General features: G+C 43.9%; 2 protein-coding genes across 8 annotated transcripts in view; one reads left to right on the top strand and one right to left on the bottom strand.

Annotated features, from left to right (window-relative positions):
- Positions 1-6,492, top strand: part of LOC120536611 (glycine-rich cell wall structural protein-like) — a 51,967-nt gene extending 45,475 nt beyond the window's left edge. For all 5 annotated transcript variants that reach the window (XM_039765019.1, XM_039765018.1, XM_039765017.1 and 2 more), the window contains 3 exons: positions 2,015-2,059; positions 4,052-4,105; positions 4,540-6,492. In XM_039765019.1, the coding sequence (XP_039620953.1) occupies positions 2,015-2,059; positions 4,052-4,105; positions 4,540-4,544 (104 nt within the window). In that variant the 3' untranslated portion in view covers positions 4,545-6,492. The remainder of the gene's footprint in view (positions 1-2,014; positions 2,060-4,051; positions 4,106-4,539) is intronic.
- Positions 6,493-16,654: 10,162 nt separating this feature from the next.
- Positions 16,655-26,082, bottom strand: part of LOC120536609 (transforming growth factor beta-1-induced transcript 1 protein-like) — a 51,285-nt gene continuing 41,857 nt past the window's right edge. For 2 of the 3 annotated variants that reach the window (XM_039765014.1, XM_039765013.1), the window contains 7 exons: positions 25,198-25,291; positions 24,946-25,026; positions 24,533-24,721; positions 24,280-24,453; positions 17,592-17,673; positions 17,355-17,503; positions 16,655-17,259 (listed from right to left, as the gene is read on the bottom strand). In XM_039765014.1, the coding sequence (XP_039620948.1) occupies positions 16,993-17,259; positions 17,355-17,503; positions 17,592-17,673; positions 24,280-24,453; positions 24,533-24,721; positions 24,946-25,026; positions 25,198-25,291 (1,036 nt within the window). In that variant the 3' untranslated portion in view covers positions 16,655-16,992. The remainder of the gene's footprint in view (positions 17,260-17,354; positions 17,504-17,591; positions 17,674-24,279; positions 24,454-24,532; positions 24,722-24,945; positions 25,027-25,197; positions 25,292-26,082) is intronic. The other variant, XM_039765015.1, reaches the window with a different exon arrangement.

Below are 26,082 nucleotides of genomic sequence, written 5' to 3'. Positions count from 1 at the left end.
CACTCTCTTCTTCACCTCTCTTCCACAATCCCCATTACTCTGTACTGTTGATCCCAAGTATTTAAACTCATCCACCTTCACCAACCCTGCTCCCCTCATTCTCACCATTCCCCTGATTTTCCTCTCATTCACACACATGTATTCTGTCCTGGTAGTCCTACTGACCTTCATTCCTCTCCTCTCATATCTCCACCTCTCTAGGGTCTCCTCAACCTGCTCCCTACTATCGTTACAGATCACAATGTCATCAGCAAACATCACAGTCCATGGGGACTCCTGTCTAATCTCGTCTGTCAGCCTGTCCATCACCATTATAAATAAGAAAGGGCTCAGAGCCGATCCCTGATGTAATCCCCCCATTGTCACTCCTACCGTAGACCTCACCACAGTCACACTTCTCTCGTACATATCCTGTACCACTCTTACGTACTTCTCTGCCACTCCCGACTTCCTCATACAATACCACAACTCCTCTCGAGGCCCCCTGTCATTTGCTTTCTCCAGATCCACAAAGACGCAATGCAACTCCTTCTGTTCTTCTCTAAACTTCTCCATCAACATCCTCAGAGCAAATATCACATCTGTGGTGCTCTTTCTTGGCACGAAACCATCATGCTGCTCACTAATCATCACCTCACTTCTTAACGAGCTTCCACTACTCTTTCCCATAACTTCATGCTGAAGTTATACCCAAAAAACTAAATCAAAACATACAAATACAAAGTTTACAAAAGTAATAGGAAGCTTTCTGCATGGTGTAGTATGCCACTTTTCTTGTATGGGTAGTGAGCGGCCAATCAATAGTTCTCATGTGTCCCGATGGAGTTTAAGTGCAGGTGGGAATCACGTGAAGTGAATCATCTCAACGTCTTTAGATTTTTGGGAACAAAAAATGACAGCTTGTATATTTTGTATTAATGAACACTTTAGATATTTAAGCTAATGTTTGCGGAGTACATACAGTAAGTGTTTCATATTTTTCATTGTACTGTATATCTGAAAGGGGGCTCTGTGTGGTTCTGCCCTTGCGCTGAATGTTTCGCTGCTATGGCGTCTCTCACTTTATCGGCACAACTCTATTTATATATGAATGCTGCTGACATTAAGCAAACCAGGAAATGAGAGTGCCAACAGTTGGGCTGATTTCTGCCATGTACACCCAACAATGCAACATGAAAACGTGTGAGAATGTCAATGAGAGTGCGCCTGGTGCTGTGATGGAAGTGAAAGATGTGGTAGATAAAAATTCAGTCCACAGTGAAAATTAGAAAGTGTAGTAGAAAAACCCAGGAGTGGTGGGGAGTCCTAGAGGATGCCAAGGCCCATCAAGGGTTGTAGCACCACTGGGTAAGTTAAGGGACAACAGTTTGAATGGTGAAGTTGCTGCTTGCTTGCTCGTCCCCTTTGCTTCCTTGTCCTGCATTTCCTGGCACACTCACAAGCACTTCATCACTGCGACTGACTGAAAGATCAGGTCTAAAGCGAGCCACGTCCTGATCTCTCACACCTCTTGGTGGCATCTGGTAAGGCACGCTTGGCTGCATTGCCTCCTTGCTTCTGAGACCACTGATCCTGGTAGAGGGGCATGGTCAGCTTAAATTCCAAGTTGGCATCTGTTTATCAGCGTAACATTGGAGAAATCAGCTTGCCACCTGAACTTTGAAGTATTGGATACTGTGCCCAAGTCTATAGGGTCATCATTGTCACGGGTACAGAGAAATTCTTACTTGCATGTGCTACTGAACATGCAAGATGTCACCAGTTCCATGCTATTGGGCATTTCTGGTCTTTAGCTGGCTGTGTGGTCCAGCCCAAAGCAGATGAATGAACAGGTTTCATTCCCAGCAGTTCTCTCTCATTCTAAACCGTGCAGCCCGTTCCTCTTGCTTTCTAAGGGATGCACCCATACAATCCACTGGAGACACCTCAGAGATTTATTTTCCACCATCCAACCCTCATCTTATATTTACAATGTCACTGTTCCTCTCCTAATATCTTCTTGATGTATTTTCAGGATACAATGGGCAGTTAGGAGGTGCACTGGGACCCAGTTCATATGGTGAGTGTCTAAACGCTTAAAAATTGAATAAATGAGGATTTGGAAAGGGGTGAAAGGTCATGACTACGCATGTATTATTCTCTGCTGAATATTCTGGCCATTTTGTCTCCTTATGCCTGTAAACTGAGTACAACACTTAGCTTCATTTTAACTTGGGACACTTGATTCCAAGCTCCACCTTTTTATTAAATGTACATTCATATGAAAAAGTTTGGGAACCCCTCTTAATTCTTTGGATGTTTGTTTCTCATTGGCTGAGCTTTCAAAGTAGCAACTTCCTTTTAATATACGACATGCCTTATGGACACAGTAGGATTTCAACAGTGACATTAAGTTTATTGGATATAACAGAAAATATGCAATATGCATTATAACAAAATTAGGCAGGTGCATAAATGTGGGCACCCCAACAGAGATATGGCATCAATACTTAGTTGAGCCTCCTTCTGCTCCTTTGAGCCTCTCGACGCCTCCTATAGCCTGTGATGAGTGTCTGGATTCTGGATGGAGGTATTTCTGACCATTCTTCATACAAAATCTCTCCAGTTCAGTTCAATTTGATGGACAGCCTGCTTCAGATCATCCCATAGATTGTCGATGATATTCAAGTCAGGGGACTGTGGTGGCCATTCCAGAACATTGTACTTCTCCCTCTGCATGAATGCCTTTGTAGATTTCCAACTGTGTTTTGGGTCATTGTTTTGTTGGAATATCCAATCCCTGCTTAAGTGTCTTCACCTTTGTGACTGATGCCTGAACATTATCCTGAAGAATTTGTTGATATTGGGTTGAATTCATCGGACCCTCGACTTTAACAAGAGCCCCAGTCTCTGAACTGGCCACACAGCCCACAGCATGATGGGACCTCCACCACATTTGACAGGAGGTAGCAGGTGTTTATCTTGGCGCGTTTTGTTCTGACCAAATAACTTAATTTTTGTCTCATCAGTCCAACGCACTTTGTTCCAGTATGAATCTGGTTTGTCTAAATGAGCATTTGATACAACAATCGACTCTGTTTGTGGTGTGAGTGCAGAAAGGGCTTCTCTCTCATCACCCTGCCATACAGATGTGCTGAATTGTAGAACGATGTACAGACACACCATCTGCAGCGAGATGTTCTTGCAGGTCTTTGGAGGTGATCTTTGGTTGTCTGTATCCATTCTCACACTCCTGCCTCTTCATATGCTGCTCCTGTATTTTTCTTGGCCTGCCAGACTTGAGTTGGTTTACCAGCAACTGTGCCTGTGGCCTTCCATTTCCTGATTCCATTCCTTACAGTTGAAGCTGACAGTTTAAACCTCTGAGATGGCTTTTTGTAGCCTTCACCTAAACCAGGAGACTCAACAATCTTTGTTTTCAGATCTTTGGAGAGTTGCTTTGATGATCCCATGCTGTCTGTCACTCTTCAGAGGAGAGTCAAAGGGAAGGAAGCACAACTTGCGATTGACCACCTTAAATGCCTTTGACCACTCATGATTGGACACTCCTGTCTATGAAGTTCAAGGCTTGACAAGCTCATCATACCAAGTAATCAGCACTGAGCAGTGACAGGCATTCAAATCAGCACAATGACAAGGGGACACACATTTTTGCACAGCCAGTTTTTCACATTTGATTTCATTTCATAAAACTAAATACTGCGTCACTAAAAATCTTTGTTCAGAAAACACCGCAGTGCTCAGATGTTCCTAGGAAATGAAAGACATACCACTGTTATCTTTATTGATGAAAGGAGAGTCAATTATCATGCAGGCTGAGAGGGGGTCACAAACCTTTTTATATGACTGTGTCTTCCTTAATATTTTTGTAAATTTGAAACTTTCATATCCTGCCGTGGTTCTCAAGTTCAGTCCTTTGGGCCAGTAAGGGATGTTTATATCCCAAACACATCCGTCCACTCCACCAACGGCAATAAACTGGTTCAGGTAACACTATAGTTCCAGAAATTATTTTTTCTCAGTTAATTTTCTTATTTTCTTCTTCTTCAAGGAGGAAAAGAGGGGAAATATGGACTAAACAGCTTCCTTGGCAATGGATACCGGGGTAAGGATGATGTGTGGGATATAAGTGCTGCTTTGAGGAATTTTATGTTCAGACCCAATAAGAAACTGAATTGGTTTGAATGCTTTGAGTCTACTGTCTGTTTGTGCTCTGTTGCTTTATTACTTTGTACACTGTAAGTCATTTTAGATAGATAGATAGATAGATAGATGTGAAAGGCACTATATAATAGATAGATAGATAGATAGATAGATATGAAAGGCACTATATAATAGATAGATAGATAGATAGATAGATAGATAGATAGATAGATAGATAGATAGATAGATAGATAGATAGATAGATATGAAAGACACTATATAATAGTGCATTATATGTAGAATCCCTGTTTTTTAAGCCGTCTTGGATACATAATAACTAAACGAATGTGTAGCCGCTAACCCAACTCTTCTCTTCTCCCTCTCTCTGTCCTGTAGGTTGACCACATTTCCACTAGTCGTCGTTCACTTTCTTTTCTTCTTTTTTAATTTGTTTTGTTGAACCACCCGTTTGTTACAATTTTGCCACTTCTGTTTTCCTGCTGGGGTGATGAGAAGCAGATCCCATTTTTTTTTTTTTCCACGCCGGATTTCCTGATTTATCTCCTCCTCCAGGCTGCATCGACGTCCACATTGTGTTTAAAACAATACGGCTGTCCAGTGTTGTCTTTTTTATGTTTTTTCTCATTTGACAACAAAACGGGGATGCAGCAGCTGCACACGTCTTTTGATTTTCTTGGTGGGATGATGGGGTCTGGGGGGGGGTCTGGCCAGTAAATTTGATGGCTGGTGCTGCTCTGCTCCACTCCCTGTGTGTTCCCAGCATCCTCCTCTTTGAAGCTGATTCATCAGATTGGGGTAGCAGGGTTTGATTGCACCAGTTTTGGGTTTTTTTGTTTCTGGTAGTCCGGTCAGGTGAAGCGTCAGGAGTCGATCCACTTTTTAATTTTGTTTTCATCCTCGTGTTATAAAATATTAAGTTGAGTTAAATCGCTTAACGCTCAAGTAGAACTACTACCGTCCAGATGCAGAAACGGTTACGTTTCCTGCCAGCTTCAGAAGCCGTCGTGACCAACAGAACAGAGTCCTATGATTGTGTAACTGTTATTACTATCGTTGTCATCATTTCTTTGGGTATTTTACGAGAATGGAAAAAATACACACAGAATTCAATTTCCTTACGAAATGTTTAGGCAATGCTAACGCGTCCAAAAGCAGGCTTCTGCAGTACGTAAGTGTCGTAAAGCGCCTTTCAGTCGCAGTATCTAGGAGGACTATGGGAAGCCTCATGTAAAACCGCTGCTGGGCCTTGGCCTGATGCTGAAGAGTCACAATATGGTGCCTTACACTGGCTCTTTCATACAGATTACAGTACACTGACGTACGGTGCAATATCTGCGCTTATTAAACTTCAGTGAGACCAGATGATAGCTGACTAAAGCAGTTGTACCTCAGTTGTTAAAAATCGACATGTTTCTTTTTCCATTATAGCAGGTTGCTCTGAGTAAATGTTGGTGCAATAAATTGAGTTATGATAGTCGTCGTCTCATGGCGCTTCATTGTGTTATACATTTCCTCAGCTCCAAAACAGCACCATACTTCAGTCCGTACAATTCAGTACCCATAATGCAGCACTCTCTCTAAGTTGGTTCTTGGCTTTTCTGTTATTCATCTCTTCAAAATCAAAGGAAATAAAACCCTCCATTATGTCTCGTGGTGCTCCATTCACACCATTGAAACTGCACACTTTCATTATAGTGACTCACACTGAATCATACGCGGTACTGTAAGAGACGATGCAAAAATTACAGCCAGTCACCTTCACAGATGCAAAAAATACACTTCGACTAGCTGGTGTAGGGTGCTGCATTATAGCCAGTTGAGGAATGGGCACAACAGGGCACCCACCATTAGCTGGCCCCTAGTGCTTCACCAGGCGAACGGGGCTGTATGGAGAGCGGCACAGAGCGGCATTACTCTCAAAAAGTGCCTCACGTTACTCACCATTGGAGCCGCCGCGCTGTAGTCGCTCATTGAGTTCATCCACACCGTAGGGTATCGTGCCTGACATGGCGTTCACAGAGGTCTGGGTCTCTTTGGATACGGCGCCTTAGCTTGGATGGCAGTCCTGACTTGCTGCTATAACGCCGTGTTCTCGTGTCGTGCTGCAGACTGTCACACACACACACACACACACACACACACACACACTGCGTGTGGTAACAGGAAATGGAGCAGACCTGCCAGCTGGGGGCCGCCGGCCCACCCGTCTCCTGTAAAACCCAAAGTCACTTGTACTGGAGCTGTCGCCGCGCTTGTTTGCTTATGCGTATTTTTACACCATTCTTGAAATAAAAGCTGTTTGGTTTTGGTTTGTTTTTATAAACTGTACTTTTGTGTCTGTTTTTATTCTCTCTTCGGACTTGTTTACTGCTCATAATGCAATGCGAATTGTTTTACTGGTTGAGAGGCACTTTAGCCTCTAATGTTCTTTTTTTTGTTAATTGGTGGACAAGTTGATACTGGAAATGCCTACAGTGCATCCGGAAAGTATTAATAATATAATAATAATACATTTTATTTATATAGCGCCTTTCCCATGCTCAAGGCGCTTCACAGAGTTTATACAGTATATAGTATTGTACTAAACCAGATAAATAAATAAAGAAGATTAAGACAGAAAGTATTCACAGCACTTCATCACTGTTTCCACATTTTCTTATGTTACAGCCTTATTCCAAAATGGATTCAATTCATTTTTTTCCTCACAATTCTATACACAACACCCCATAATGACAACGTGAAAAAAGTTTACTTGAGATTTTTGCAAATTTATTAAAAATAAAAAACTGAGAAATCCCATGTCCATAAGTATTCACAGCCTTTGCTCAATACTTTGTCGATGCACCTTTGGCAGCAATTCCAGCCTCAAGTCTTTTTGAATATGATGCCACAAGCTTGGCACACCTATCCTTGGCCAGTTTCGCCCATTCCTCTTTGCAGCACCTCTCAAGCTCCATCAGGTTGGATGGGAAGCGTCGGTGCACAGCCATTTTAAGATCTCTCCAGAGATGTTCAATCAGATTCAAGTCTGGGCCACTCAAGGACATTCACAGAGTTGTCCTGAAGCCACTCCTTTGATATCTTGGCTGTGTGCTTAGGGTCGTTGTCCTGCTGAAAGATGAACCGTCGCCCCAGTCTGAGGTCAAGAGCGCTCTGGAGCAGGTTTTCATCCAGGATGTCTCTGTACATTGCTGCAGTCATCTTTCCCTTTATCTTGACTAGTCTCCCAGTTCCTGATGCTGCCACCACCATGCTTCACTGTAGGGATGGTATTGGCCTGGTGATGAGCGGTGCCTGGTTTCCTCCAAACGTGATGCCTGGCATTCACACCAAAGAGTTCAATCTTTGTCTCATCAGACCAGAGAATTTTGTTTCTCATGGTCTGAGAGTCCTTCAGGTGCCTTTTGGCAAACTCCAGGCGGGCTGCCATGTGCCTTTTACTAAGGAGTGGCTTTGTCTGGCCACTCTACCATACAGGCCTGATTGGTGGATTGCTGCAGAGATGGTTGTCCTTCTGGAAGGTTCTCCTCTCTCCACAGAGGACCTCTGGAGCTCTGACAGAGTGACCATCGGGTTCTTGGTCACCTCCCTGACTAAGGCCCTTCTCCCCGATCGCTCAGTTTAGATGGCGGCCAGCTCTAGGAAGAGTCCTGGTGGTTTGAACTTCTTCCACTTACGGATGATGGAGGCCACTGTGCTCATTGGGACCATCAAAGCAGCAGAAATGTTTCTGTAACCTTCCCCAGATTTGTGCCTCGAGACAATCCTGTCTCGGAGGTCTACAGACAATTCCTTTGACTTCATGCTTGGTTTGTGCTCTGACATGAACTGTCAACTGTGGGACCTTCTATAGACAGGTGTGTGCCTTTCAAATCATGTCCAGTCAACTGAATTGACCACAGGTGGACTCCAATGAAACATCTCAAGGATGATCAGGGGACACAGGATGCACCTGAGCTCAATTTGGAGCTTCATGGCCAAGGCTGTGAATACTTATGGACATGTGCTTTCTGTTTTTTTTATTTTTAATACATTTGCAAAAATCTCAAGTAAACTTTTTTCACGTTGTCATTATGGGGTGTTGTGTGTAGAATTCTGAGGAAAAAAATGAATTTAATCCATTTTGGAATAAGGCTGTAACATAACACAATGTGGACAAAGTGATGATGCGCTGTGAATACTTTCTGGATGCACTGTAAATCAGGGATCTCCAACTCCAGTCCTGGGGGGCCGTAGTAGCTGCTGGTTTTCATTCTCACCCTTTCTTAATGAGTGGCCTGTCTTTGCTCCTAATTAATCCTGTCCACTGACCTCCGTCTCATTCACACACATGTATTCTGTCCTGGTGGTCCTACTGACCTTCATTCCTCTCCTCTCTTCTCATGTCTCCACCTCTCCAGGGTCTCCTCAACCTGCTCCCTACTCTCCATACAGATCACAATGTCATCAAGTTTATTTGCAGGAAAAGCAGGCAGAAATGTTAGATATGAGAAACGTAGAACCTGAACAATTCAGATCAGGGCCCACAGCAAGCGTCATGGCAAGTGGACTGCAGTGTTATTTGTAGTCTTTGTCTTCTTAAGTCAGGTCTGCTGCTTGGGACAGTTGGAGATGGAAAAATATAAGCAAGTTGTCTTCTCTCTGGCAGTTACAATGTCTATGTAAAAGCTTTTAAGGCTATTTTATGTAAAGACTAGCCGTCCCCTGTGGCTCGTCCCACGTAGTAGTGAAACAGGATAAACTTTAAAAATCAGAAAATAAAAAGGTGTCGCTAGCTGAGTAGAGGCGAGTTACACTCCAAAACGCAGAGGTAGAGCGACTCTCCTTACTTCTGACGTCACGCTTCCTCCTCTCCACTTGGATTAGCGCGAATATATCACTCGTGTGAGTGAACTTTGATTCTCAGCGCGATGAGAGAACTCACAAAACACCCAGAATGTTGAAGAAAATTCTAGCAAAAAAAAAAAAAAACAAAACAAATCTAAATCCGTTAAGCAGTTCCTTCGTTTGCTAGCTAAGCGGATGTAAAATACGCCCCGAGGCTGGCATGTGAGTGAGGTGGGCCCAAACACACTGCATCTCTGTTGGATTCGCGCAGATAAATCGATAACCGCACGTGATCTATGACGCTTAGCACAACGAGAGAAGTCGCAAAATCAACTGAAACATTCAAGCAAATTATAGAACAAAACCCAAGTTCTCTCGTGAAAAACGGACAGACGGACTGACTGACGTTGGATTTTATATATATATATAGAAAGAGAGAGAGAGAGAGAGAGAGAGAACGAGAGAATGAGAGAATGAGAGAACGAGAGTGAGAGAACGAGAGAACGAGCGAACGAGAGAGAGAGAGTGAGAGAGTGAGAGAGAGAGAGAGAAGAGAGAGAGAGAAAGAGAGAGAGAGAACGAGAGAACGAGAGAGAGAGAGTGGGAGAATGAGAGAGAGAGAGAGAAACGAGAGAACGAGAGAGAAAGAGAGTGAGAGAACGAGAGAGAGAGAGAGAAAGAGAGAGAGAGAGATTAATTCCCATACTCCTGCAGCAGCATACTAAAGAACAATATTAAATTAAAGAGTGATAACAATTAAAAAAAAAAAAAGTAAAATACCAACACAAATATATATGTCCAATTTAAAACTGGGGAATTTATTCCAACAATAATGGCAGTTCCAGTTTCTCAGTAAAATTCTTATTTAAAATGGCAGCCTCTTCTAACATCAGGATTCCTTTAACATGAAATGATGTTTATTTTTATTCATAAATTAATTTAAACACATCAAATTCTTAATTAGGGTGGCCTACAGAAAAGGAATTGTGCGGACACTTTGCCAAGTCAAGTCAAGTTGGGGAGCCTGCACTGGTACAGCGTGTTGCCGCACCCACTGCACGATGAAACAACTCGGAATCCCAGTTGGCAACCCCCCAGGCACACACGCGGTCCAGTCCCACCCTCCAGAAATGACCCTCTATCTGCCGCAGTCAGGTGTTATGTAGGTGACCCCTTGGCCTGGTCCAGCCACTCGGGTTCCCAACAATGAGGATCTTACGATCCCTCGGGGAAACGCGCCACATGGCCGTAGTGCCGTAACTGACGCTCCCTCACAATGCAGGTCATGTGCCTCATTCGGGACTCCATGAGCAACACAAAGTCCAACCCAGCAGTACTCAAGGATTTTCTGGAGAGACACACATGAAGGAGTCCAGTCTTCGTCTCAGGTCACTGGATAGCGTCCATATAGCAAGACAGGAAGCACCAGGACTCTAAAGACTTGGACCTTCATCCTTTTGCAGAGATATCGGGAGCACCACACACCCCTTTCCAGCGACCTCATGACCCCCTCATGCTCTCCCAATCCGTCTATGACTTCATAGGAAGAGTCACCAGAACCAAGTAAGTAAACCTCTCGATGAGGTCGACGTAAACAGACACACTGCCGATGGCCGTGCCCAAGAGGTCATTAAAGGCCTTTCTGTTGGTTTTTATCAGGACACTCACAAGCCCAGACCCTCAGACCACTCACTCAGTCTCTCGAATGCCCCAATCAGAGCCTCCATTGAAGATCACAGCATTGTCAGCAAAGTCAAGATTTGTGAATCTTTCTTCACCAACAGATGCCCCCCAGCTGCTGGACCCCACGACCCTGCCCAACACCCAGTCCATACAAGCATTGAACAGAGTAGGAGCAGAACACACCGCTGACGAACCCCAGAATCAACTGGGAAAAACACAGAGGTCCTGCCTCCACTCTGCACAGCACTCACAGTCCCAGTGGACAGGCCGGCCATGATATCCAGCAACCTCGAGGGGATCCCACAAACCCTCAGGATGTCCCACAGGGCAGCTCGATCAATTGAGTTGAACGCTTTATGAAAATCGACAAAGGCTGTAAAGAAACTCTGCCGATATTCGTGTTTATGCTCCATGAGAACCTCAGTGCCAGGATGTGGACGATGGTCAACTTCTTAGGCGTAAAACCAGACTGTTCCGGTCACTGGTAGGTGAGCAAGTGATCACAGATGCTATTGAGGACAACCCTAGCAAGGACCATACCCGGCACCGAGAGCACTGTTATCCCCCCGTAGTTTCCACAATCCAGGCCATCACCCTTCCCTTTCGAGATTGAGATGACAAGTCCCGTTTTCCAGTCAGTTGGGATGATGCCAGTCTACCAAATGGAAGCAAAAATTGCTTGCAATGCCAGGAAGACAACCTGACCACCAGCCAGGAGAAGTTCACCCCGGATACCACAGATCCCTGCACCCTTTCTCCCCTTCAGCTGGTTTCACCACCTGTGCCATCTCAGTGAGACTGGGGGGTTCACAGCTAACTGGAGGATCGGCCTCAAGAACCGTGGACCAGAGATATCTAACGTCCTAGTCGGAGGATCAGCTTTGAACAACTGCTCATAGTAGCCAGCCCAGCAGGTTGAATTCTCTCTGAACTTCCAGCAAAACCAAGGAGCTGGTCATAGACTTGAGAAAGCAAGAGGAAGACCACCCTTGTATTCTTGGAGAGATTCAGCAGCTTTGAATTTGTTGGAGTCATCATCATGGATGACCTAAACTGAACAATACATATGTTGACTGTCATTAAAAAGGCTCACAATGTTCTTTACCTCTTTAGATATCTCCATCTCTACTCAATGACTTCCACACGTAGACAGTAGACCTCCTCTTGACTGGCTGTATAACATTCCTGGTATGGCTTCTGCTTAGCTGAGCTCTATAAATGGTAGTGAAGTTTACGGTCACAGAGCTTTTTCCTTTCCCAGGCATGCAGTACAAACCGCAGGCTGCATATGAACGGCTACCAGCATCGTTAAAAATGTTAGCCACTCAGCCTTCCTGCCGGCCCCCCAAACATAAACACTGTCACTAAAACAGTTTCTAAAATAAATCAAGACATTTTAGGACCACACAGAATGTAGATATGTTAATAATAAACAAATACACAGCACAAGGATGCCGTGTCAGGTTGCATTCTGGGTACTCCCATCATGGAGCTTGCCTGTGGGTCTACCTAGAAGTGTTCCAGTGTCCTCCTATAGTCCAAAGACATGTCGGTTCAGGTACCTGATGATGTTTCCCTTGTGATGGGCTGGTGATCTGTCCTGGAGTTGTTCCTACAGTATCTGCGCACGTGGCCTGATGGGATTGGCTCCAGCTGCCTCGCGACTCTGCAATTGTATGCGAGTTTGGAGGAGTTTAGAGCAGTTGATCGTGACAATACCGCTATGACTGCTGAACTCTTCTCATAAGACGTACCTTCGATGTTCAGACCCCCATTTATGTGTTTTCAAACCTCACATTTTTTACAACGGCAAACCCCAAAGTAAGGTCTCCAAAGCTGGTGGGGACGTAGAGAAACTGTTTGTACGGCTGTTGTCCACACTGTTGTGATTGGTGCTTCCTCTACTCCCAAACAAGCATGCGTGGCTTCGCTGGGATGCTTGGTAGCTTGGCAGCCCTTGAAAATGCTACCGCCAAGTGCAAAGTTCGCGCAGTTATTCGATTTTTGAATGCAAAAGGCGTTAAACCAGTTGAAATTCATCGCCAATTGACGGAAGTGTATGGACGTCAAAAACGTTCTCAAGTGGTGTAGAGAGTTTACAGCCGGTGGTACTGAAATTCACGACGAACAAAGGAGTGGGAGACCGTCAATTTCCGACGAGACAGTCGCGAAGGTTGAGGAAAACAAAAGATCGGCGGATCACTCTGGATATTGGTTCCCTAAGTTGAAAGAACATTTGTCCGGAAGGCGATTCTGCTCCGACGAAGAGGTGAAAGATGAGGTTCAACGCTTCCTGAAGGACATGGCAGCGAGCTGGTATGACATGCGCATTCTAAAACTGCCACAGCGTCTACAAAAATGCATCGACCGAAATGGCGATTATGTAGAAAAATAAATAATTCTTCATCCTTCAAAATGATGTAAATGTTATAGAAAATAAACGGTTGTTTGTACTTCTAAAAAAATAGGAGACCTTTTTTTCGGATTGCCCTCGTACTTCCTGTACTACAATACTTTACATTTCCAAGTTTTAAATCTGCCCATGCTGTCCAAGTCCCTCTGTGATGATTCAACGGATTCTTGATTGTCTGTCAATCGTCCTAGCTTGGTTTCATCTGCCAACTCAACCAGCGTGCTATTTATACACACAGTCCTTCTGATCATTTGTGCTGAAGACAAAATGTGGTTTACTTTTTATCATAAACATGTCATTTCCTGCAGAAAATATGGTCCACAAATGGCTTCAAATGGAGGTGTTTAGGGTCTAGAGGGTCAAACATAGGGTTGAAAAACGCCCAAAACTCAACCTCTTCCATATCAACATACCAAGACTCGTCAAATGGTATTTATTATATGTGAGTTTCCTCGTACCAGTGCGTCAGGAGTGAGTTATTTCATAGCCTTCAAAAGTAATTCTTATGATCACAAAATGCAACATGCCACCCGTTCAGCATTACCTCATCGGGTGTATTGAGGCCCAAGAACTAAAATGGTGATTTTTTAAAAATTCTGATATTCTGCAGATGACCAGCTTGGACCTCAGTCCTTGTGTAACTCACTTCAACACAACAGGAACATTTTAGACTTTCAAAATAAGGTTTGTGATGCTGCTTTCTTATCGCTTAATGTGTTGGAGAATCAGAGAAGGGCATTCCTATCCCTCACTATCCTATAGCCAAATTTACAAGTCATACAAAACCAGGAGTCACGTAGAGAAGAAAAAGAAAACACAACTGTATTATCATAGTATTTCCCTCTGCTTATCCTTTACCTGTCTTCTCAAGGGTAAGTGTTCTCGTCAAGTTCGTTTGGTCTCCTGTTGCACTTTAAGATGAACACCCACATACATAGCTATACGCAAACACACAGACCCTCACCACAACAGAGCCCCATGAACGACACACACACGCTGGTTAACCTCTGGCACTTTAAACCACACAAGTGCTTTAGGAATAACGCAGCCTGTCGCTCTCTCAGCACTTCAAGAGACTTACTTATTATCGGCACGAACAACATACAAAGTTTTAATGATATCTCAGACCTAAATATTACTTTGGTCTCTAGGGACACATTTAAACATACAAAGGCTCAGCATCTTTGACTATAGGCCATTTATCAGCCAAGAATACCTTACTTGATCTCCTATTCCCTACTATTGGGTGGAACTCTCACCCTCAGCCTTAATAAACCACACAGCACAGAGTGTATAGCAAACCTCAGGCCGCTCCAGGTGCTCCAAGAAATCTAACTTATTACTCCAATTATTCTATAGACATTAAGACAAAGCACTGAAAGTTAAAAGCAGCTTGGTATTTATTACAGCAATAATAATAATAATATCACTATAACAAAGAATAATAGAAAATAGGACTGATAGTAATGTCTGGATATATATAGTCTTTAGAAAAAGCTTACGAAAAGTTAAAGATGACAAGGATGAATGTCGCAGGCGGCTTGTGATGTTAGCACTCGTAGTCGCTCTCGATGCTTTTCTGACAACCAGCGACGTCTTCATCCCGTCTTCTTCCTCCCTGCTTCCTCACCTCATTACTCAGATACTTACTTACTTACTCTGTATATCGCTCCTCAGACAAGGCATATTTATTCTAAAACTCTACTGGGGGGTTTTGCAAGATGTGATTGTTCGATATTCCGATTGGCTGCCTGTCACTATGAAGAATGAATTCACTGTCTGTTTTTCCCAAACAATAAAACTTTTTTATGTTCTCTGAGGTGTCGCTATGTCTTCCTTTCCCAGGCTGTAAAATAATTAGATGTCCATCGTTTCTCAGGTTATAAAGTAATTGAGCCACCGGCATGTCTTTCTTTCTTTGTTGGAACAGCTGTTTTAAAAGTGAGATATAGATAGATAGATAGATATGAAAGGCACTATATAATAGATAGATAGATAGATAGATAGATAGATAGATAGATAGATAGATAGATAGATAGATAGACATGAAAGGCACTATATAATAGATAGATAGACAGATAGATAGATAGATAGATAGATAGATAGATAGATAGATAGACATGAAAGGCACTATATAATAGATGGATAGATAGATAGATAGATAGATAGATAGATAGATAGATAGATAGATAGATAGATAGATAGATAGATAGACATGAAAGGCACTATATAATAGATGGATAGATAGATAGATAGATAGATAGATAGATAGATAGATAGATGTGAAAGGCACTATATAATAGATAGATAGATAGATAGATAGATAGATAGATAGATAGATAGATAGATAGACATGAAAGGCACTATATAATAGATAGATAGATAGATAGATAGATTCTCCTACTCCAGCAGCAGCATACTGATAATAACAATATTAAATGAAAGAGTGATAACAATGCAGGTAAAACAGACAATGACTTTGTAGAATGTTAACGTTTACCTTACTTTAGTTTACTTTGGTTTTGTCGCTTAAGATTTTGAACCCTTATTGCTTATTTTATTCTCAAACAGCTGATTTCTTGGTTTTTAACGGCTCCTTATTAGTAAAAATGTAAAATGACAAGTCAGACCAGCAGGTCTCCATTTTGCGTGTTTCCATTGACACCCCTGTGTGTGTTTATTGTGGACTGTTGGGTTTGATGAAATACTTGGAAGGAAAGTGAAGAGAAAAAAGTGAAGGACTGAGAATTCCTCCTCCATTGTAGCCTTCAGATCATTCTGATGATCTCCTTAGAAAGGGGAAGCAAATCGAGGATATGAGACTGAGCTGACATGGCAGAGTTAAAGCACCAACAAGACACAAAATTAAATTATTGGCAAGAATTGTTTTCTAATTAAGCAACTGAGTTGGAGCAAAAACCTGCAGCCAGGACTGCCATTGCCCGGCCCTGGTGTTGTGGCACAGACGTTTCCAACTCTTTGAGCTCTGAGACACTCCAAGGGTTTTTAAGTAATCAACAGAATTTGGGACACCTGTGCAAATTGTTGGCTTCAACTTGCAAAGCTTAATTAACTTTAATGGCTGCAGAACATCTTGATTGTAACCTATTAGTCGTTCCTTGAAGAAGGCCCATTTGTAATATTCAGATATTTCATTTTCCTTTTTCGGTTTTTGCTAACCTAAACTTTCTATTTAGACCTCTGGCAGTTTACCGCTTACTTTTTCACCATTTTAGGCCATTTATTGCATTTCAGCCGATTAACTTTGAAGAAAAACTGGAAAATCTGAGGTGTTGTAAAACTTTTGACCAGTAGTATGACAAAAAAAAAAAAAAATAAATAAAATAGTGAACTGACCCACAAGGAGAACATGCAGGCAGTGGCCAGACTTGAACCTCAAGGGACTTTCCTAAAGCTGTGCTAACAACTGAACCACCAGTCATAAACTTTAAAAAAGAAAAAAGAAAACATGAAAGCTATCATTATTTTTAATTGACGATACCTCATGACTGACTTTGTTTTCCTGTCAATAAATATGTCATTTTTTGTTAAAAACAGGACAGCATATCGTTGTACTGATTTAGATTTATTGGAAATATTTCACTTTGATGCATTTTTTTTCCACATTTCCTATTCAGAAACATTTCTTTTACGAAATATGTCAACTTTAAAACAGAGTGCTATTTGTACACGTTGAGGATGTCAGATGACTTTCATATAAATTAACAGTATGTGAGCAATTTCAACAACTGCCATTAGATGGCAGACCTGAGCAGTGAGCAGGCCAATGCTACAGAGAGAGAGAATGAAGGAGCCTCGCACAGAAGACGTCAGTGTTGTTACCCTAAAACTTGAAGCTGTAGCTTTGCTAGCTGTGTGCAGCACTCTGCCCATCCCCTCCATTTTCACCCAAATAGCTTAAAAAAGCAGGGGTGGCAGTAGGGCTTGTCACCCTGCTCCTTGAAGGTCCCTTTATTGAGCTGCTTTAGACAGAAGGCACAGACAAAGTGTTCTGGGTGAAACTTGGCTCCCATTGCAGTGATGCAGCGTCCCGTGATCGGCTTCTCACACGCTGAGCACAGCGAGCCCCGGCTGCGATGGTAGTGGGTCTCACATAGCGGTTGTCCCTCATGCTCAAAGAAGGAGCCATTGATGAATGGTGTGTAACACTCCTGGGAAAAGGAAAGAAAAGAAAAGCAAAAACTCGGAGTGAGAGGTGGACCAAGATAGACAGAAAGAAAGAGAGATGGACAGACGGGTCTCTCACCCGACACACAAAGCACTCCGGGTGCCAGAGCACGTTCAGTGCAGAGATGTAGTTCTCAAGGATGGGTTGGCTGCAGCCCTGGCAGCGGGTGGCAAACATGGCAAAGAAATCCTTCTGACAGTACTGCTTGCCATCCCGCTCATGAAAACCTGAAGACAAACCAAAGAAAGAGGTGACGGCTACATTTCCAAGGATCGTTCTAATCCAAGTCCACCCGTGAGCAGGCGTTGGCCTTACCTTCCTCACCAAAGGGCCGTCCACACTTGACACAGCAGAAGTGCTCTGGGTGCCAGTTCTTGTCTAGCGCCGTCACCATTTTCTGCAAAAGAGTCAGTCAGAGTGCTGATTGTGTGATGCCACCGGTTGCTGTACACACAGTAAAGACGTCAAGGGGGCACAATTTCCAGGACAATAGGGATAGAAAGATCACGGGGGCAGAAAACGGTACTTCAAACTGGGAAAAGAGCCCAGCCACAGATGAGCAGGCGAAAATGGATAGAATGAGGGTGTTAGAAATCAACTCGATCAAGTCAAGTCAAGCTGGAGAGCAGGCACTGGTACAGCTCGTTCACACCCACCACACGACGAAACAACTCGGGATCCCGGTTGGCAACGCACGGTCCAGTCCCACCCAGCGGAAATGACCCTCTATCTTCCACAGCCAGGTGTTATGTGGGCGACCCCATGGCCTGGTCCAGCCACTCGGGGGATGAGGATCTTACAAGCCGGATCACCCTCTGGGAAACGCGCCACATGGCCGTAGTGCCATAACTGACGCTCCCTCACAATGCCAGTCATGTGCCTCATTCGGGACTCCATGAGCAACACGAAGTCAAACCAACGGGACCCAAGGACCCTCTGAAGAGACACACATGAAGGAGTCCAGTCTTCATCTCAGGTCACTGGATAGCGTCCACGTCTGTCAAACAGGAAGCACCAGGACTCAAGACTTGGACCTTCGTCCTTTTGTTGAGATATCAGGACCACCACACACCCCTTTCCAGTGACCTCATGACCCCCGTGCTCTCCCAATCCGTCTACTGACTTCATAGGAAGAGTCACCAGAGACATGAATGTCACTGCCAAGGTAAGTAAACCTCTCGATGAGGTCGACACTCTCTCCACAGACAGACACACTGCCGATGGCCGTGCCCAAGAGGTCATTAAAGGCCTGGCTCTTTGGTTTTCATCAGGACCCTCGCTAGCCCAGACCCTCAGACTCCTCACGCAGTCTCTCAAGACCCCCGATCAGAACCTCCATTGACTCCATGAAGATCGCAGCATGGTCAGCAAAGTCAAGATCCGTGAACCTTTCTTCACCCACAGATGCCACACAGCCACTGGACCCCACGACCTGCCCACCAGCCAGTCCATACAAGCATTGAACAGAGTAGGAGCAGAACCAGCACTGATGAACCCCAAAATCAACTGGGAAAAACACAGAGGTCCTGCCTCCACGCTGCACAGCACTCACAGCACCAGTGGACAGGCCGGCCATGATATCCAGCAACCTCGAGGTGATCCTGCAAACCCTCAGGATGTCCCACAGGGCAGCTCGACCGACTGAGTCGAACGTTTTACGAAAATCGACAAAGGCTGCAAAGAGATATTTGTATCTGCACTCCATGAGAGCCCTCAGTCCGAGATCCAGTAGGCTTAAAAGTCAAGACAGAGGTGAAGAATTGAGGGGTAACTGTTGACTCGGACCTCAATTTTAAATCACATATTAATCAGATCACTAGGACAGCATTTTTTCCACATAAGAAATCGAGCAAATGTTAGACCTCTTATTACATTGCAAGATGCTGAGAAATGAGTTGACGCTTTTGTTTTCAGTCGACTAGATCAGTGGTTCCCAAAGTAGGGGTCGTGAGACATTTCGGGGTCGCGAGATGATTTCCAAGAAATCAAATACTTTTTAAAAATTTTTAGAAATTAATTAATTAAATTTTTTAGAAATAACATTTTATCCATAACTAACAAAAGATAAAAACTAATAGTTAATGGTTACATTTAAAATAAAACATGCAAATTAAAAAGCCATCAGCCTTTCAAATTTCTTTCCGTTCGATCGCGACCCCTGAGGTGATTACGACAGTTTAACGACACATCAATGGCGTCCGGTGCAGCAGATCAATTTACAGCACCATGTTAAACATTCCGACATGTGCACGTAACGTGTAGGTCATTGTCATCGCTTTATGCTTAGGATATTATTTTTGTTGAAATAAAACGTTGGTTAATATCGACCAATGACAACGGCGATAGGCCAGCGGAGGAAAGCGGAGAAGCACCACCGTCAGAAAGCCCATCGTCCTCAGGCACGGAAAGACACCGGAGTGTGCATAAAGAGAGGACATCCATAAACAGGCGGCTCGGCCTTACTCCAAGAGTCGAAATTATCGAGAGGAATTTATCCAGTACGGATTCACATGCCTCATCGTCAATAACGTACAGCATCCCCAATGTGTGCTGTGCACTGAGGTGCTTGCACATGAAAGCCTAAAGCCTGTAAAAATGCTACGACACTTGAAAACTAAGCACCCCTCTCTTGCTACTAAACCAGTAGATTTTTTCCGGCGAAAGGAGCGAGAGATTTACAAGGCCAAAAGAAAGTCCTAACTAAACAAACAACAATCCCCGCAAAAGCTCAACAGGCATCATATGAGGTGGCATATTTAATTGCACAGGCAAAAAAGCCACACACGATCGGGGAAACCCTCATTAAACCCGCTGCTATAGCTATAAGTCGGGCTGTGCATGGGGATCAACTAGCCCGTGAGCTAGAATCAGTGCCGCTGTCTAACGGGACTGTTGCCCGGAGTAGCTCCGACATGGCTATGGATGTACTGATGCCGTTTTGCACCACCTACTTGTGCGAAAAGACTTTTTCGGACCTCACGTACATTAAAAATAAATACAGGTCACGACTGAACTTGGAGGATGATCTCCGAGTCGCGGTCTCCAAAATTAACCCAAGAATGGACTTGCTGTGCTCCAAGCATTGTGCCCACCCATCTCATTAGGTGAGGTGTTTTGTTGAAATTAAACGAATGAGTAAATAACAAGTTATATGGTTGTTAGAGCGTTATGTTCTTTTTTGTTGTCATGCTCTTGTTTGGATAGGATATTTTGTGGAAATTAAACAAATGCGTAAATTACTATTAAAAAAAATTATATGGTTGTTAGACCATTGTGTTCTTTCGTGTTGTCATGCTCATATTGGCGCATGTGCACCGTTGCGCGCAACATTTGTATATTTTAACCACTTCCGAGGATAGTGGGGGTCACGAGTCACTGGCACGGTTATTTTGGGGGTCGTGAGCTGAAAAGTTTGGGAACCCCTGGACTAGATTACTGTGACGCACTCCACTCAGGACCACCCGAAAAAGACATCAATCGACAGCAATGAGTGCAGAATGGAGCTGCGAGAATCTTAACTAGGAAACAAAAATCCGAGCACATCACCCCAGTCTGAGCGTCACTACACTGGTTACCCGTGCCATTTTGAATTGGCTTTAAAGTACTGCTGACGGTTTACAAAGCCGTCAATGATCTCTGAATGCCTCACACCTTACACTCCAAATCGTAACCTCAGATCTTCAGATGAGGGTCTGCTTAGAATTCCAAGAACTAAACTTAAATGAAGTGGTGAGGCGGGCAGGCGGCCTTCTGCTGTTAGGCACCTAAAATCTGGAATACGAGTTTACCGATAGAAATTCGCCAGGCTAATACGGTGGAGCACTTTAGAAAACGGCTAACAGCTCGTTACTTTAACACGGCTTCATTTTAGTGTAACCCTGATATTCTGTATATGCATTGAATTATTTTTTTATTTTTCATGGCTCCACAATCCCTACTAACCCTTACTTTTCTCTGCTGTTCTATTTCCGTTTTTCTGTGATGGCGAGCGGTGCCACCACCACCTGATCAGGGCGCCATGCAGTCTCTATAGGGTGGTCCAGGTCTAATTATGCAATTTTCATTACGCTATAACTTATTAAGTTTATTACATAGAAAATCACCGGACCATCGAGAAGTGTGCAAACTAACGAGATGAAGAATCGTCCCTGCATAAATCAAAGTCATCCAGATGATCTGGATCTGCATAATTAGATCTGGACCACCCTGTACATTGATGGATTGAAGGTCCACATGACCAGCATCATTTAATTCTTCCATGTGAAGACTGAAAACCATGAGGACTGATTGAGATCATTGATGTCAGGTAGGAATGCCTAGTTGGGGGGCTGGCCAGGCGGTCTCGTGGCCTCAGAACCCCTGCAGATGTTGTTTTGTTTTTTTCCTCCAGTTGTCTGGATTTTTTTTTTTTATTTTGTTTTTTTACTGTCCCATTGGCCATCAGACCTTACTTTTATTCTTTGTTAATTAGTTTTGCCTAATTTTATTTTTATATTTTTTCTTTTTTCTTTCTTCATCCTGTAAAACACTTTGAGCTCCATCATTTGTATGAAAACTTGCTTTAGAAACATTTGAACACCCTGGACGAGAACAGGCCATTCAGCCCAAGTCGAGTTTTGAAAGTCCCTAACGTCTTACTGTCCACCACACTACTTGGTAACTTATTCCAAGTGTCTATCGCTCTTTGTGTAAAGAAAAACTCCCTAATGTTTGTGCAAAATTTACTCTTAACAAGTTTCCAACTGTGTCCCCGTGTTCTTGATGAGCTCATTTTAAAATAACAGTCTCGATCCACTGCACTGATTCCCTTCATAATTTTAAACACTTCAATCCTGTCACCTCTTAATCTTCTTTTGTTTAAACTGTGAAGGCTCAGCTCTTTTCATCTTTCCTCATAACTCATCCTCTGTAGCCCTGAATCAGCCGAGTCGCTCTTCTCTGGACCTTCTCTTGTGCTGTTTTGTCCTTTTTGTAGCCTGGAGACCAAAACTGCACACAGGACTCAAGATGAGGCCTCACCAGTGCATTATAACCTCCTGTGACTTGTACTGCACACATCAAGGCGCTATATAACCTGACATTCTGTTAGCCTTCTTAATGGCTTCTGATCACTGTCAGGAAGTTGATAGAACTAAATGTTATTGTTGTTAAACATGGAGTATAAGTGAGTCCGTCTCCAGATAAATATACAGAATCCACAATAGAAGTACAGTCAGACTGACATATATATATATAGAGAGAGAGAGACAGGCTCATTCTGCGGGGTCTACGGCAGTGATGTGAGACCACTCAACCCTGGAAACTCAGACCAGTGCTTCAGGGCCAAGACAAACCACAGACAGTCACCCTGCAGGACAGCATCGTTGGAAGATTCAGTCCGTCTGGTCTTTCTGTCTAGGCCAGGGGTTTACAACCTTTTTTCCCCCCTGAGAGCTACTTTTACAAAATGAAAATGGCTGAGAGCTCCTCACTAACCATAACCCTAATTTCTAACGTTTCTTCTCATAGCTTATTTCAACCCAAACAAACTGAATACGCTTGTTTTTCCTGAACGTTTACAAAATCTTGGTGTCCACAACTCACATTTTGCATTAAAACATCACAAAAAAAATATCGAGTTCACCTGCAAGTGCAGTTTGTACGTCTGTATGCATTTTCTAGCGTATCTCACACTATTGGATTAAAACATGAATGCTGTCAAAACAAAACAACACAGTTCCAAATCCACAGATAGGACTTCTTCATTTGTCATTTTGTCACATGTCACTGTGTCACTTTATTCACTTTATGTCCAGTCGCATGTGTTGTTTAGTCAGTCAGATGAGTGGCACTGAGCTGTATGGTGCAGTGGAGCCACTCAGGGTCACTCTTATGGAGTCATTTCGATGTTCGTCTGTCAGTCGTGTTCTGAATTTTGACTTCATGACATTCACGTCAGACTCTGAGGTATGGAGACCCAAACAAAGCAGACATTTTCAGAGCTGCTTGGTGAAGATTCTTATCGTTATCAGGCTCTATAAGCTCCAGAAATGCTGCTGAGACTTTAACTGCACATTGTTTTGAAGGTTTACTAATATATAAAATCCAATGTCTTTCTGTTTGTATGTCTGTCCGCTTTTCACGAGAGAACTACTTAACGGATTGAGATCGGATTTTCTTCTATAATTTGCTTGAACATTCCGGTTGATGCTGCGACTTTTCTCATTTCACGGTGTATCAGAGTTCGATTTATTTGCTCAAATCCAAGAAACACGCAGCGGGGCTGAGGGGAGAGGCCTTCCTCACTCACTCGCGTGTTCCTTAACTCCGCTTAGCTAGCAAACGAGAGAACAATTGAATTCATCTTTGTTTGATATTTAAAATAACGTGTTACTCGTGGGTCTTGATGAGTTTGAGTCCAGATGTTCTCTTAAGTGTACGCCACATTGAAAAGAGAGATTGCAATTCAGATTGTGGATCGTGATTTTGCGTTAAAAGGATCGTGATATGATTTTTTTGGAAAAAAAATTTGACGAATCAAGTTTTCAAATTTATGTAGGATTCATTAACCCTCTGGCGAGCTACTTGGAGAGGGGTGGCGAGCAACATGTTGGAGACCCCTGGTCTAACATCTCACACTGAGCCTAGTCAAGGACCAGCTGAAAGTGGAACACCAAACAGGGAGGAACACAGAAAGATTCCAGCCATGATGGCAGAGTATAATAGACCCAGTGGGGACAACAAGAGAAACTCCATCCAAACAGTGTAGAGAAAATGGATGGACACACTGGCATACAGAAACTGGCCAGTTTCAAAAAGACACGTCAATGGCACTGTAACGATGTCCATGCACTGAGAATCTAATTCTACAATTTAGAGTCCAACGCCAGATAGAAAGACAGACAGGAAAGTTTAAGTTATGATGCCAAGGCCCTGAGCCTTCTTCACACCACAGTGAGGATATCCTAGAGAGAGAAGGTGACGGACAGAGAGAGTGTCCCCATTACTGTCATAACAGACTTACGTCTAGGATGGGCTGGTTGCACAGGCCACAGCGGGGCGAGAAGAGCATGAAGTAGTCTTCCTCACAATATGGGAGTCCGTCTTTCTCAAAGAAGTTGCTCGCGCCAATCTCTTTCTGGCAGTGTGTGCAGACAAAATGCTCAGGGTGCCAAGTCTGCCCGAGTGCGGTGACCACCTAAGGGCAAGATGTAGGGTTAGAGAATTGGGCGATTACACAAGAACCCCCCCTACACCCAGCTTCGTGCTCCACTGACCTGGCTGACTATGGGCTTTTGGCACGCGGCGCAGGTTCCCTTGGCGGTGGTTGGAATGCCTTGCCTAGTCAGGTCTGATTGGAGGAGGCCCAGCATACTGTCCAATGAGCCGCTGCTCTGAGGAGGAGGAGGGGCTGTCGGCCGAGGCTGAGTCATCGCAGGGGCGGAGCTGCTAGGAGGAGGCGAATCCTGTGTGGAGGGGTTGGGGCGTTACAAAGAGCGCTCTTCATTTTAATGACACCAAAAGTCACACAGAAACACAGGTCACTAGATGGACAGACAAGGTGGCAGGGAGGTGAAGAACAGCACAGGCATGCTGGGAAGCAGAGGAGCAGGTGGAAAGTGTGCACAGTGACAAGGACAGCCAGTTAAACAGATAAAACGGGAAGGGGTGGGAGGGGGGGGTCCCATGCCTGGAGGTCCGTCGGTACGCCGGAGTTCAGTGGGTGCAGGTAGATCGCTGTGGAGGTCGGCTGAAGCGCTGGATCTGGGGGCTGAGAAAGAGAAAGAGAGAGAAAAAGAGAGAGAAAGGAGAAAGATAGAGCAAGACTGGTCAGAACTGGTACTTGAGTCGGAGGGGCTTCAACAGAGCCAGGGTGTCAATCAGCCTGCTCCTAAACTGCCGCAGTGTGTCAGACAGCAAGTACCCTGGCTATGACACCTACATTCGTCTGGACCTTAAAGTCAGACAGGGAGGCCATCAGCTTGTCCAGTTCCAGGGTGGCTGCAGTGGCCGAAGGCTTCAGGGACTGTCCAGAGCTAGAAGGAGAAAATGAAAGTAGACGTCACCGAGCAGTCCGAGTGGAGTCGCCAGATTGAGAAGAGCCCACTGACCTGCTAGCAGGGAGGCAGAGTTAACATTTATCGTCCCACTTTCCACCAACTAACTGACCTCATAAACCAGAAACATCACATTCAATATTTCTCATTTACAGAAAAGTAGGCAATAATTGTAATGCTTGGACTAAAAAAAATATCATTTAAACTCCCATGGTAACCACTTTTTAAAATCCATCCATCCATCCATTATCCAACCCGCTATATCCTAATTACAGGGTCACGGGGGTCTGCTGGAGCCAATCCCAGCTAACTCAGGGCACAAGGCAGGAAACAAACCCCGGGCAGGGCGCCAGCCCACCACAGGGCACACACCAGGGCCAAATTAGGACCGCCAATCAACCTAACCTGCATGTCTTTGGACTGTGGGAGGAAACCGTGCTGCCAAGTTTTTTTAAATCCTATATAAAAAAAGACAACGTAAATTGTGTGCCTTTACACATGCGACGCCTTCCTTTATGATGTAAGAGGCTACTTTTGAAGCTGATTGGTTGAATTTTAATGACTATCTGTTCTGATATGAGATTTTGCATATAACTTGATAAATGTTTTGTATGTCTTTATTTAGAATTTAGGCAAACCAAGTGGTGAGAGGTATTCATGTTTGCCTTCCCCCAACCCTTTTTACGACTGTCTCTTTGTAATTTTATGACAGGATTTGGGGGGATGTCTTAAACCAGTTTGGCGAGTGTTTCTCTGCTAAAGCCTTTCTC

This window comes from Polypterus senegalus, chromosome 10, assembly GCF_016835505.1.
Source record: "Polypterus senegalus isolate Bchr_013 chromosome 10, ASM1683550v1, whole genome shotgun sequence".
NCBI classification, from domain to species: domain Eukaryota; kingdom Metazoa; phylum Chordata; class Cladistia; order Polypteriformes; family Polypteridae; genus Polypterus; species Polypterus senegalus.
This window is presented reverse-complemented; position numbering and strand designations above follow the sequence as displayed.